The sequence below is a fragment of the Protobothrops mucrosquamatus genome, unplaced genomic scaffold (assembly GCF_001527695.2).
Source record: "Protobothrops mucrosquamatus isolate PMUCROS unplaced genomic scaffold, P.Mucros_1.0 scaffold757, whole genome shotgun sequence".
NCBI lineage: Eukaryota > Metazoa > Chordata > Lepidosauria > Squamata > Viperidae > Protobothrops > Protobothrops mucrosquamatus.
The window spans coordinates 327,996-342,568 of NW_015387027.1; the positions used below are offsets into that span (position 1 = coordinate 327,996).

The following is a 14,573-nucleotide window of genomic DNA, read 5'->3' on the forward strand; positions in this document are numbered from 1 at the left end:
AAACGGCAGATCCGCAGCCATTTTCTCTCACTTTAAATCCTCAGTAAATAAAGAAGATGTTGATAATTTTCAAAGTTAAAGTCCCAATAAATCCATTAAAATTCCAGCCTCCTGTTCAGTTCTGTCTGCTTATAATTTTAAATCAAATACCTTCGATCGCAGAGGTGGGAGCTGCATCTGGCTTCGCTCCACAAGCAAGGAGCGAAGGCGTCTCGGGGCGCGGAGATTGTCCAGACTCCGGGCGAGCTAGCATCTTTCACCCCGGATTAAGACAAAACCGGGGCGAAAGGAAGCTCTAACCCTATCCGGACTCACTCACCTCCCCCTCTTTGCCCGAGGGACGAGGTTCCTAGCCGAGAGAAAGCTGGCAGACAGCTGTCTCTTCAAGCTTTGACACGCTCCCGGACGGGCGGCTAAAAAAGCCGCCATGCGATGCCAGCTGTCCCAAATTTTACTTTATTTAATTTAAATGACATCTTTCTAGCTGCCAAGAATGTATACTTCGAAACATCTCTGTGTCACTGTAATTTAATATTGGCCACCTTTTGTTTACCTTGCATATAATAATGAATACTACTAACAACACTAAATAGGAATACATTATGCAAAAGTACTTGCAGGTACTTAATGTCCACATAATAGTGGCCTAATTACGGAATGAAGAGTGATGTTCCCCAGTATAGCCAGCTGTCGCAGCAAGCAATTGCATTAAGTATTTGTTTTCCAGAAGAAGAATGAATACCACAGGATAGGAAAGACAGATGGGACTGAGACACAGGAATTGTCAGCATGAGCCATTTGCTCTAATGCTCCTCTGGGGTTTTACTTACTCAGTCAGCACCAATTCTCTGGATAGCTCCACTGGCAAAGGAATAAGGCTGGCTGCAAAGCTGAACAATTTAAATACAGTACTTGATGCAGTGTGATATGCAAATAGCGTCTACTCCTTTTTTTTACCTAAGCCATTAGACAAATCATTTTCAGTTTCCAAGAGTCTTGAGGGTGGGTGGGAAATCAGATTCCAATCAGTTTAAATATGTAAGTTTGCTATAACTATACCATGTGGTGTATACTGCTTCTGTGCTCAAGATGGGAGAAGATATAATACTTTTACTAGCATTCCTATATTGCATTCTTTTCCCTTTTTTTCTCTCTGTCCTCTCCATTTAGGTGTATTTGACAATTGCTCTCACATTGGCAATGATAAGGGATGGACTTTGGGCATCCGTTCGGAGGAGAATCCTGGAAGAAAGAATGCCCGTTTCTTCTTCTCACTCCGTACAGACCGTATCAAGAAATCTGCCACTATATTGGCATACCACCGTTACCGGCTCCATACATGGACTCACGTGGCGGCCACTTACAGTGGGAAGGAGATGTTTCTGTATGTCAATGGCAAGCGGGTAGCTCGCAGTTCCCAGCAATCTGGTGACCTTCACAGTCCTTTCATGGCCTCTTGCCGCACTTTGATCCTGGGAGGCAGCAACTCAGATGGACACAACTTCCGAGGCTACCTGGCCCTGCTGCGTCTTTGGAACATTGCTATGCCCCAAGAGAAACTCCAGAGGGCCTTCCTGGGAAAGTTTGAAGAAAGAAAACCTTCTTTATTGCTCAGTGCAAAGTTCAGCCATTTGCAACAGCAGTGGGCAACATTCAAGGATGGAGTCTACCCACAAGTAGAGATGATATATAGACCAGAACCTCAAGTTCTATCTCCGCTTATACCCCCATTCTGTGGACAGACTGCCTGTGATAATGTGGAATTGATATCTCATTACAACAGCCACTGGCCGCTACGGAATGAGAAAGTAGTGCACTATCGGGTTGTCAATATCTATGATGATGATGGTCTCCATCCTACTGTGAGTGAAGAACAGATTGCCCACCAGCATCAAGCCCTGAATGAGGCCTTTAGCAGCTATAACATCACCTGGCAACTTAGAATTCACAAAGTATATAATTCATTGCTCCGCTACCGTGTGATTCTAATGAACTGTGAACCTGGAAAAATTGGCAATGAGTTTTGCAATCCTGAGTGCAAGCACCCATTGACAGGCTATGATGGTGGTGACTGCCGTTGGCTGGGGCGCTGCTATGTCTGGGAGCGTCGGGATGGTGTCTGCAACATGGAGTGCAACAATATGCTCCACAATTTTGATGATGGAGACTGTTGTAACCCCAAAGTAACTAATGTAAGGAAAACGTGCTTTGATCCAGACTCTCCACAAAGGTAAGTAGAAGTGGCCAAGGCACTGTGCTAGTCTCTGGGGGCTTCTAGGTTCTCAAAGATTACAGTTTTGTGAGTAAATTTCTGTTTTTAAAATTTGTTTTTTCTTTCTTTCATTGATGTATTGCTAGATATCTAACTCAAAGCTTATCCTACATTAATTTATAGTGTTGCTGTTATTATTAATCACACTACTGTATATTGTCTTGAAGCTTTCAACAGCTTTATTGTCATTGGAAAAGTCTTTCTCCATAGTGATTTACAGTATCTTTGTGGCATTACCTAGCCGTCATTGTAGTGGTATAAAATCTATCCTAATTATTGTTTTTTGGGGTGGAAGCTGGAAGCACTATGTAAAGTAGGGATTTCTTTAAGGTAAATTGCAGAGATATTAGACAGCTGGGCATAAAGTGAACATGTGTCTCCTGCAAGGTACCAGTAGGCAAGTTGATACTAAAACTTGGCCATCCATACATTAAATTGAGAATCAGCAACAGATTCTGAAATTAATTTATTTTTCTCTAATAAATTGTGTTCAACATGGCAAAAATAAAGGAAGAATAATCTCTAATTAAAACAGAATTAAAACTTAGATTTTTACAGGATCCTAGGTCTATCATATTGTTTCAGAAAAATCTTGCAAGGAAATATCCTTAATGTTTATAAATGGATATGACTTACTTTTGAGAAAATAATTTCAGGGCTCTGAATACACCTTTTTTCCAAAAGACATCTAAATGAAATGCTATAAAATTTCCGAGAAACAATACAATTGTTTAATGTGACCATCATTTCTTCTTCTCACACAAAACTAGTTAATTCTCTCTAGAGGATTTAATTTAACAGTTGATGTCCACCCTCTTTGTACATCATGAACATTGCACTTGTAATGCCATGACTATAAAGTTGTCTGTTGTAATCTATTCTATGGACACCGCTGTTGGATTAATCAACTCTTTAAACATAATGAGTCTGTGGACATGGGGTTTGGCTAGAAGAATTATCTTACAGCACTGGGAGATAAAATCTACTCTGCTTTGCAGCAATGGATTGCTGATAAATGTTGTTTGTCAGCATTTTAAATAATAGCTTTTTATTTTTTAACAAAAAAATAAAGAGAAAGACTTTTTACCAATAGGTTTGATGGTGGAGTGGGAGTTCTGCTTATAATTTTTGAGGCCTTTTTTCTTTTTTTGTTTTTATTATAATTACATCTGAAGTGAATAGTATTTTCTTAATAGTATTGTATATAGCTATACCTTTCTTCTGTTACTTACCGTAATAACACAAACCCATTATTACTGCTACCTTACTAACAAGCTTTGTAATTAATTTACTAAGATGGCTTTCTCTTCTATTATGTACACATACCATTTATTGAGGCACTATATAATACTCATTATTTTTTAGCAGTAGTTTGACTGGCTTTCCCTTTCTTTTCATTAATTTGTATAGCCTTTGAGCTGTAGATGTTGGATTCTGAATTCTTAATACAATTCTCAACCTCCAGAGTCCTGCAAAGTTCCTCCTGGAAAATGAGCATTTTACTGAAGGAAGTTGGAAACTGTAGCAAAGCTAGAATATTAGCTAGGAGCTATTCTTGGGAAAACAGCAACAAGTGCATCAAATACAGATGGGGGCTACTAGGTCCTGAATTGCTCTTAGTTTATTTGTCAGGGATTATCAAAGTTAGTTGCAAGATTTTTTGCAGCTGCCCTAAATTGTTATATGACTGTCACAGGTATTTGGTGGTAAATTGTTGGTCAGAAGCAAGGTGCACAATAAAAGTGACAAACATTCCTATCCCCAAAACCAACATAGAGCACTTCTAGTAGTCTGGAGTCTAAAGAAATTAAACTTATAATTACTGGAAATAATCTTTATGCCATGCTACTACCAATATTTAGGAATAGTCCAGTAGATGCTCCAGCAGTCACACTTTACAGAAATGCTTTTGGTCCATGGATTATAGGTTGCTTAACTCTGATCAGGACATTTTATGAAATTGGCATAATGAACTGTAAGCCACAAAACTCAAGTACAATATATTTGTAACATATTTAAATTTAAATATTAGCTCTGCTACAAATATTCAACACAGAGTTCATTATTTAGTGCAGAGTTGATTAGAATTTATTGACAGAAACCAGTAGAAAATGCTTGAATCAACGCCACAAGTCAGTTTTAGCTTGTAAATGATTTTTTTAAAAAAAAGAGAAGGATAGAAATGGATACTTTTCGTTTGGGTTTGGACTATAATTCCCAGCCATCAGTTATAGTTTTGGCTGGGAAATCTGGATTGCAGTCCTAATTCAACTGGGGAGATCAGGAATGGGAAAGTTGATATTTTATCATCATCATCTCATATATACTTGTATACACTGAGCTATTGATCAAGCAGAACTGTTCTGAACAAGAAAGGTGAATTTTGCAAGAGAATATTTTATAAATACATCAATCAATCAATTTTATTTTCTGTTAGGCTCTTTGAGATATGCCAACTCAGGAAATAGACTTGGCAAGGATTACTGGAACTCTGCTTTATTGTTGCAGATTATAATAACAGAATCCTGAAAGCCTATCCAGATATTGTTTCTTTCTTTCTCTATCAACTAGAATCAAGGCAGGGCAATTTTGAATTTCTTTTCTCCTTTCCTTCTTTTTAAAATAAAGTTGGTGTTTACCTAATGATTGTATGATTATTAAATTCTTTCTTTAAGGCCATCTCTGATTCCTTTCTTCTTTTCAAATGTATTGTAATTTGCCTTATTTCATCCTAACCATATTCCTGTTAAGGAGGTTACTTCTTTTATATTCTTCATTGTTTCTTCTATGCAAGAGAGTGATTTGCCCAAGACCCAACTATCTCATGGCAAAGTTGGAATCTGAAGCTTATGTCTCCAAAATACCAGTTTTGCCATGCTGCTGTTCAAAATAATTTTTAACTGGAAACAAATGAAGAAAAGGAAAGGAACAAAGATAGTATGATCATATCCCATCTGGTTAAAAGTCCTGGATGGGAGGGCTGGTGGTGTTAATAGAAAGAGGAACAGAAAGAGAGCTTATTCTGATATCTTGCAAGCCCCTTTAATTTGATTCAAAAAGTCAGGAAGATAGGCATATAGTTTAAACATTAGAATGATATGTGTTTGATTCAATAACAATAAAGTAAGTGATAGTGATAGCATACTAGGGACTAAATGCTGTTTCAAATAGTTCCATCTTAACCAATTTCTGGAATATTTCAATAGATAAGGCAAGCCTTGATCCTAAGAGAAGATGACTGCAGAAGGTGAAGGCTGGGGCTACCAGACCTTCTCTTGATAGGCCAATTCTAGCTGGCTGGGCTGGCAGATACTTAGGCATGATGGTATAGAGCTTTCTAGGTGAAACTATTACTTTGCATGGCACTTCCTGACGGCCAGTGCAGGGCCCTTAGCACATGCATAAAAGTGAGCCTGATAAATAACACTTGCCAGTGAGTTTCAAACACTCTTTGATTTCTGTTTTCATACTGTTGTCCATGTATGTAGAGTTTCTGTCTTGTCTGTGAGCTTCTGCTTTTAGCAAGTTCCTGACTATGAGTGAAATGTCTGAAGAGGCAAGATTATTTGCTCCGTCTGGCAAGAAGCCTGGCAATCTTCTGAAAGTCTTCTACAAAAAGAACCTTGTTCTGTCTATAGCATTTTAACTTAAAAAAAGCCTGCTCCTTCCTATATTCAATTATTCAGAAACATATTCTATTAAATTGTGATTATTTCTGAGTAAAGAACAAAAACGGTTATTGTTATTTGTTATTGTTTCATTGGAAAAGGAATCTGTTCCTGTACTTCAAAATAATACAGCAATATTCTTGGATGCACAAGAAAATTGCAATTGTGATCCAATTCATCTATATTTGTGAAACATTACAAGCTGTATATGAGGTCCACTGTGGATATTCCCTTTAGTAAATAGTGCTTTCTTCTAACATCATAGGAGCCCTATGATGAGGTCCCCTCTAGGTGAGTTGGGCATTCTCCAGTCAGCTAAAGTCACAGAGATAGCAAAGGACACTTACCTATTGACAAAACTCTTTTGCCTAGAGATATTTAATCAGTAATCATGAAATAAGGTGGCAGGAAGCAACTGAGCTTGAGGGGATGATACAGACAGGTGGAGACAGTTCAGATCAGCTGGAGCATGGGTGTCAAACTCACCACGTCAAGTGACGTGTTGTGACATATCGCAACTCTTTTTCCATTGCTGGCAATTGGGTGGGCGCTGCTTCAGTATGATGAAACTGGCCCACGGGCTGGCAGTTTGACATCTCTGAGCTAGAGAACTTTGTGGAATGCATAAACACAAATTCTTTCAGTGTAAATACACAGATAATCATTTGAACAATCAGTTGCAGATAAGCTATTTCTCCATGGAATTTCATATCCTTACATCTCCACCAGAAGCCTGCAAGCAGTTATTTTGAGTTTTTTGAGCTTGAAAAAACTCACGTCGCATAAATTTTGTTCTGAGCTGAAGACAAAACAGAAGCATATTGAACAGAAATTGTTTGTCTGTTCTTAGTGCCATAATTAACATCTTGTAACTTGTAATTGTTATTTTTTTTCAAAATGCTTTTTATTTTTTTGTTGCATTTACTCCTAGGACCAATATACATAGTTGCTGTATGCTGGACTACCTCTCCTTGGAAGGCTACAGAAAAAGCTGCTTGTTGGAGTGGGGGCAGTATTTGTTTTCAATGTTATTACAAAAAATAATACTGGGTGGGGATTGTAGATATTATGAACTACCACCTTATTTACTTTTATGGCCTTGGTTTGAAAAATGAGAAAGCCTGGCTTGCTCTAGGTTTTCATCTTTTCCTATGGCTGGAACATTTGAGAAAAATTAATTTTTATTCCATACAGAATATGTGAGATGTTCCAAGTTTTGTCCCATTTGGACATGCAAACTCAGACTATTCCAATGAATCTATTGAGTTGGGAGGTTTTTTTTTTTCCTAAACTTGAAACAACACCTATTTTTCATTTTGTGCATAGCCCCTGTGCGTGCTCTTTATCTGAAAGTAGGATGACTTCAGCCAATAGATGTCTCATGCCTACTTTTCTTTATCTAAATTTCTAAACTTTGCAGGGCATCTGAAGATTACTTGGCTTTCTGGTGATGTCATTCTATTTAGCTGTGGTGAAAGCTGACTCTCTGCCAGTTATCCATTCAGGATCTCACTCAGACAAGTTTGTAAGGTTATAATGTAAATAGCAAGGCCTCTAATGCTGGAAATTCTTGCGGTGTTTTTCGGGGCCTGCCACTTAAAAGGAATTTTACTACCCTTTTCGATTTGTGTGCACTTTTAAACTGTCTGCTGGCGAATCTGCACACCAGACTCATGCGGCTCCTGAGCCATTAAGCTCAAGTCGGTCAATATTTTGCTTTTTCAAAAATCTATTAAGTTCCATTTGCAAGGGATTACTGCTTATGTGATTGATTCTGTCTAGCAGCTAACGTAAAAAACAAAAACAAAACAAAAAGTCAAAACAAACCTCAAGGAGACAGAGTAATAGAGCAGAAAGAGCTAGATTTGTCCCTGAGGAAAATAGTATTCTGTTATATGTTGCAAATTGAGAATTTTCTCTTATGCACAATTTATATCATTCATGTAAAACCAGGGCAGTATTTGTGGATGTTGTCCTCATTGTATTTTAAAATAAAAATACCTACAGTTTAGGAGAATTTCACAAGGCGACTAGTGAATGAATATAAGTCATTGCACTTTCTGATTATGTAGATAGTTGAATGAGGGATCTTTGGTGCTCTCTGAGCTTGGCTGTTTCCAACAGTTGAATTTATGTCTCCTTAATCCAAGCATAGCTCTTTCTAGGCCTTATTAGCCCACCAGATATGTATCTTAACTGTTGATTCAATATGTCAATATGTGAAAAAGGAAGACTTTCAGGCACTTGAAAAGCAACAATTCAAAGTCACAAACAGCGCTCAAAATATCTCTATCAAGTAAGTTAATTGGTGTCTGTGCATTATAAATTGCTGCTTGATAGCCAGTGTAATTGTTTTCTTGAGAGAGGAAAGGTATCTTTAGAATCTCAACTAGCTTTGGGACTTAACACTTCCATATAACACACTCCCCACGTCTGTGTGGGTACCAAATGATTATGGTTGTGGTGTGACACTGAGCTAGAGAGTTCGTCAGATTGCTGTTTTAAAGGAGCAACAAGAAAGCAGGGGGAAGTTGGTTGTTGTCCTCCCCTATATGCAGACTTTCTGAAATCATTGGAAAATCTGTCTTTTGAAAATTATCCAAAGGCATGAAGAAAACTGGAGATCTTTGGGAAATTATGGTTATGGTCATAGGTCCTTTTCTTAATTTATCCAAAGGCAAATATGAAAAAAGAATATATTTATGTATGTATTTATGAATAAATGAATAAATAGCATCATATGAAGGGATGTTAAAAATAGTGGAGCCACCTTACTAGTTCACCTATCCCTAGACCAGGTTCCCAGGCCTGCTGGCATAACCAGATCTTGAGGGACCTCCAAAAGTGAGCAGCTATTAATACATTGCTTTTGTAATGCTTCCCAAATTTCACTGCCCTTGTTTGCATTCTTTCCTCTTTTATACTTGTTTGTATGCCCTGATTTACAGGCTGTTGGCTTATTTCCGATGATACTTTCCTGATCTCTGTACTGCCAACATCCAGATGGTTCTTCTGCACCAAGCCAGCCTCTGATTCATGCCCATGATGATGCCATATACTGGCCTGAATATTCCTATATTTGAAGAGCACACAAAAACAACAATAAGAGGATGGCCTGGAAGCTGTTATCTGTTTAATTTTATTGGCGGATGGATAGAAATTAAGTCATACTTAATAATAAAGTTAGTTTGAAATCCAAGCATTTGATTAATATTTAGTTCATCTGTTGCTTATAAAGTGATCAAAGGATTGGCCATGTGAAAAGGCAAATAAGGTACTGAGACAGCAATGATCAAAGAACAGAAAAGTTTGTAAATTATAATGTGAATGGAAATGTAGGGAAAACAAACTTCTTTCACAGCTAGCTTGCTCACAGAAACATGGTATGAATTATTTCAGACGTGATAGACCTAAAGTAAGTCATGTCTGTATTGTTCACTCACCCACCCCAGTTCTTTACATTCCTCATCTGAATTCTCCTTTCAAGGCTCTGTCACCCATCTCAGAGAAGAAAAATAACTAGCTTCTTTCTAGCGATAAAGTTGTAAACGTTTGGGGACCATCCAATCTCACAATGAGAGAGTAAGGACCTGCTTCAAAACCTCTTTCCAAGAAAGCAGAACTCTTGGAACAGTTTCATCCCAAAAGGAACTTTTATTAGGAGAAGTTGACAGCAGGCATAGAAGGCAGGATCTGAGGGTTACCCACTCAAATCAATAGCTTAAAGGATCAAAAAGCGAACCCCACCTCAACAGTTCATCCAGTCAGTTCAAACGGGCCAATCCCCAGGTGTTAAGTCCACCGTGGGAACAAGGCTGGTAAGACTGTTCCCAAGGTTGTGAAAACGTTGTTGGGTCTTCGCACCTCCCTTCCGCAGCGAGAGATAAGCCAGATGTCTGGAGGCACATTTCTTTCTCACCCCAGGTTGGCATCAAGGGGAGAATAGTTCAAAGAGCAAGCAGATGGAGCCACATGACATGTCGCGACGTATCGTGACTCTTTTTGCATTGCTGGCAATGGAGTTGGCGCGACTTCGGTACGATGAAACCAGCCCGTGGGCCGGCAGTTTGACACCCCTGAGATAGAGGAAGCAGAGAGGATACATTGTAGCAGTTAAGCGAAAGGCCAATACACATACAATCCCCCAAAAGCCTCCGCCAGGAGTTTGGCAAAACCCATAGCAAGGAAAAGGGAACAGAGAAGGAAAAGCCCCCCCCCCACCAAAGAAATGGGTTCTGATACTCATTTCTGTTGTGTTGCAGAGGAGTTCAAGCATTCTGGCTCTTTGTTCATGCCTAGTTGTATCTTGCATTGCTCTTGTTAGTATTACCTTGATACCTTGACTTAGGAATTCTTACCATTCCAATACCAACGGCTAAAGCAATGACTTATATCTTTACTGCACGAGAGGTAAAAACCTTAAGGTTTATTGTTATTATTTTTTAATTGATTAGAGTAAAAGGAATTTCATCAAAGAGGGAGGGAGGGAGGGAGGGAAGGAGGGAGGGAGGGAGGGAGGGAGGGACGAAGGAAGGAAGGAAGGAAGGAAGGAAGGAAGGAAGGAAGGAGGATTAATACAGTATTTCTCAATCTGGCAGCTTTATGATATATGGAATTCATATCTCAGTATTCCCTAGACAATGTGGCCATTGCTAAGAATTCTGGGAGTTGAAATTCACAAATCACAAAGATGCCTAGGTTAAGAAATGCTGTTACTTGTTAAAGATACTTGTATATTGGCAAAAATTTTAGACTTTCTGCTTCAGGATACTTGGTGCTTACAGGTTTTCTGAATGGAGGCCTTGCTTGTTTTCCAAGTTAATTTCTTCTGATCACTTCTTGTAGCTTAGGCCCTTTGACTTGGCCAATGGCTTTGTTCCCTAATTATTGTTATTATTTTTGCTCCAGTATGTGACCTTGAGCAACTCTTATTGATGATGATGTTTTCCATTCAATTGTATCTGATTCTTGGCAATTCTATGGACCTGCTCTATCCACATCTTTCAATCTTGCACTACTTATTTGTGTTTTTCTATGCTGTGGCTGGTGTCAGTTTGATGATGTCCAGCCATCATGTTTTTTTGGAGGCCTGGTTTCCTTTTGCCGTTAACTCTTCCAAGCAAGGGCCCTGGTTTTGGTCATGGCTGACCTATACTATAGTGGCATAAAAGATATCCTTGCTGGGAATAGATGCAGTGTGCTCCCTTTGATTAGTTATGCCACTACATATGAATCTGATCTAACTTTGGAGACTGAGGAGTTTGGTTGGATTCCAGGTGACTTTGAAAGTTATTTTCTCAGATCTGGACAACAACAGTAGAAGTAGTATGGTTGAGACATGGACTAACAAACTCTTCCCTTATATCATGGCTTTGAAGTTCCCCTTATTCTACAATAGATCCTTTTAGTTCCATAATATATGTAACTGTTTCACTCCTTCTCCAATTTCCCCCAATTCCTCTAACAGCTCTATCTTCCATTCAATCAGCTCTTCTTTCTTATCCTCAAGTGTGTTCTGAGATCTTGACAGGTAAGATATCTTTTCCATTTCTGATATTATTGCTATGTGTTCTAATTCTTCATTTGTCTGAGTCTCTGTTAGTTCCTTTCTTTAGGTCCTCCATCTTTGGATCTGCTTCCTCTGATTTTCCTTTTATTTTCTGGGTTGCTAGTTCCTTCTTTGTAGTCATTTTCTGAGTTTGTAAATTTAGATTTAAAAATTGTTCTTTTATCTCCTTTGTGTTGTTTTTAGTTTCATCATGAGCTAGGGCAATTGTCTCTTGTATTGATTTTAACATAGAAAGAATTTCTTTCTGAAATTCATCAACATTTTTATATATCAAGCTGGGGACTCTGGGGACAGGTGTTAGGGATGTTTTTTTACTATTTGAAGCTAAGTATGGAACATGCATTTTGTTTTTGTATGTAGTCTTTATAGTCCAATCTATTTAGGGATTTTAAAAGTTTCAATCAATTGTCATTTGAACTCCAAATTACCCAGCCAGCCTATCAATCCATCCTTAAGTCTCCCCTCAGCAAATATAAGTAAAGTTCAAATTTTTCAAATATTTCTGTCCAATGAAAAACACATGCTTTCTGTCCAGAGAGAGAAGAGCAATTAAAAATTGTTCATCAATCAAAGGTTTATAATCCAAAGTATTCCATCATCTCAATCAATAATGCATGTTTCTTCTATAGGGAAATAGCTCCATGACACAGCTCTAAAAGTCAGTTAGTATTTATATTCATAATCCAGGCAGACCAGTTTCAAAAGAGTTTATTGTCTCTGCCATACAAATAAGCAGCCCAAGAGGCCTTTTTCCCCCTTTTCCCAGCTGCAGTCTTCAAAAGTGAAAGTTTCTGACAACAACAAGAGTCTTATCTGAGTTTGGACTTCCAGCCAGGTTTCCTTTAGGCATAATAAATTGTAGTGCTGTAGTTCGCCATTAGATGTCGTTGACACTGTGTTCCAGCTTTTTACATCCAAACTTATATTACCAGCTTTTAAAGTCTCTTTTTTTAAAAAAGAAAAAATCTCAGAAGCACTTTTAGTCCCCAAATTTCAAAGTTATATATGTGTATTGATTCCAAATTAATCTTGTAATTTTCTCTATTTTCCTCCAAGCAATTAATTCACCGCTTTTCTTTTCCTGAGGGAATGGGGTGGAAATTTCCCTTCCCTCTCTCATTGTGGAGGATTCTTTGCTTTGGGCGGTTTTTCCCCAGGAAAAAGTCTTAAAATCATAAAGAGAGGATAGGATCTCACCCAGTTCCATCCACGTTGCTCAAAAGTTGCTGGTTAATGCTTATTTCCTTCGGTTGTCAGCAGCTTCTGACTGGCCACACGAATGTAGCCAGTCTTTCCCCTGCTGGTGTGGAGGGTTTCCTTGGATCAAATGGAAGGGCCGCCACCCTCCCGCGATCAATGAGAGTCCCCTCCTTTTCCGTCGCCTATTCGGAGTGATTTTTGACCCTTTTTATGGTCCCCAGTGGGGCTAAATCGAATGCGGAAGATGGAGTGCCATCTTACTGCGCCCATCACGCCGCAGCGTCAAACCAGAAGTTTGGCATATCAATGGGCTAAGCGTCCTTCCAAAAATACTTTAATCAAATTGTCTTTGTCAATATACACAAAAATAGAGGAAGAATTACTTGATGATTCAAATGCATTGACTTGGAAAGTTAGCTGGCAAAGGAAGAAAGCTAGAGTAAGACTGAAGAAAATAGAAGTTTTGACCCATTAGATGGGATGTAATACTATTAATCAGATGTTTGAACATGGCTGAGAATAGATAATTGTTAGAAATAGAAGTATTATTATAAAGAGAAAGGATTTGTAACTAGAATTTTGGTTTGAGAAGGGAAATATGAAAATGCTAAGAGGTTTTGAATAAGGGAAACTTTTGGTTACCCAAATATAACTTATTATGAGAAATTATAAGCAATAGAGACATTTTGAACACTGATGAAAAATCAAAATTTTTTAAAAAGCGGGAAAAACAGGATATTAATTGAACAAATGGATATTAAGTGCAAATGCAATTAAGATATATTTTGGTTAGAAAAGATATTTTAAATCGACATTATTGATATTATTAGGAAAATGTAACAAAGATGTTGATATTCAATTGTATATGGATTAACAACAATAAGAATTGTATTTGCCTAGTGTGGCAAAATGTGTACTACCGGAAGAAGAGAGGAAGCATTGGATAGTGTAATATTGGGCCTAGACTGAAGAAGTTAATATGTACCACTAAATTACTAATGGACCCAGACAACACATTGTTTATTAAGTACTTATGATTGTAAAGCTAGAAAATTAATATTATCTATCTATCTATCTATCTATCTATCTATCTATCTATCTATCTATCTATCTATCTATCTATCTATCTATCTATCTATCTATCTATCTACCTACCTATCTACCTACCTACCTACCTACCTATATCTATATCTATCTATCTATCTATCTATCTATCTATCTATCTATCTATCATCTATCTATCTAACTGTTTCAGACAATGGAGTTTGAGAGCAGATGGCTTGCGTGACTTTTAGAGTGGAATCCATCTACTTACATGGAAGTGGAAGGATAAAAAGAGGCAACTGGCTTTCTTTTTGAATGCACTTGTAGACAATTAGTCGTTTGAGCTCCTTGAGGTTATCTTGCAGATTATTTGTTTTTTAATCAATGATGGCCAGTATGCAGTAATCTGTATTCTTTTAGAGCACTCAACGGAGTCAATGATATTGCATCATGTTATGATGATTCTGATATTCACTCTGGGCAGTCCTACAAGGAAATATTGAGAGAACATGATCCCCTAAATATTATAGTAGGGAAAGAGGTCCTGCAGTTCCTATCTTCCCTTTTATTTAACATCTATAATATATGAAGTTACTGGAGGAATCATGTCTGCATTTGGACCTTGTTAGATCGCGCAGGCAGTAAGACACGAGTCGAGTGACAGTCAGCTCTCGGTTTATTGGCAAGGCATAAAGTAAATCCGGACTGGCATCTGGGCCAGGGGAGCCCTCTTTTATGGGATTCCCCTGGCTTGTAATCACACAATTCCATTGGCTGGTAAGACCCCGTTGCTAGTTAGCCAACCAGCAACGGGCATGAA

The 14,573-nt window shown here is 38.1% G+C and overlaps 1 protein-coding gene across 1 annotated transcript in view; it reads left to right on the top strand.

The window, feature by feature from the left end:
* The window catches only part of PAPPA2 (pappalysin 2), a 162,657-nt gene that overhangs the window by 15,357 nt on the left and 132,727 nt on the right, over positions 1-14,573 (top strand). Inside the window, exon 2 of the mRNA XM_015818519.1 lies at positions 1,171-2,230. Within this exon, the coding sequence (XP_015674005.1) occupies positions 1,171-2,230 (1,060 nt within the window). The remainder of the gene's footprint in view (positions 1-1,170; positions 2,231-14,573) is intronic.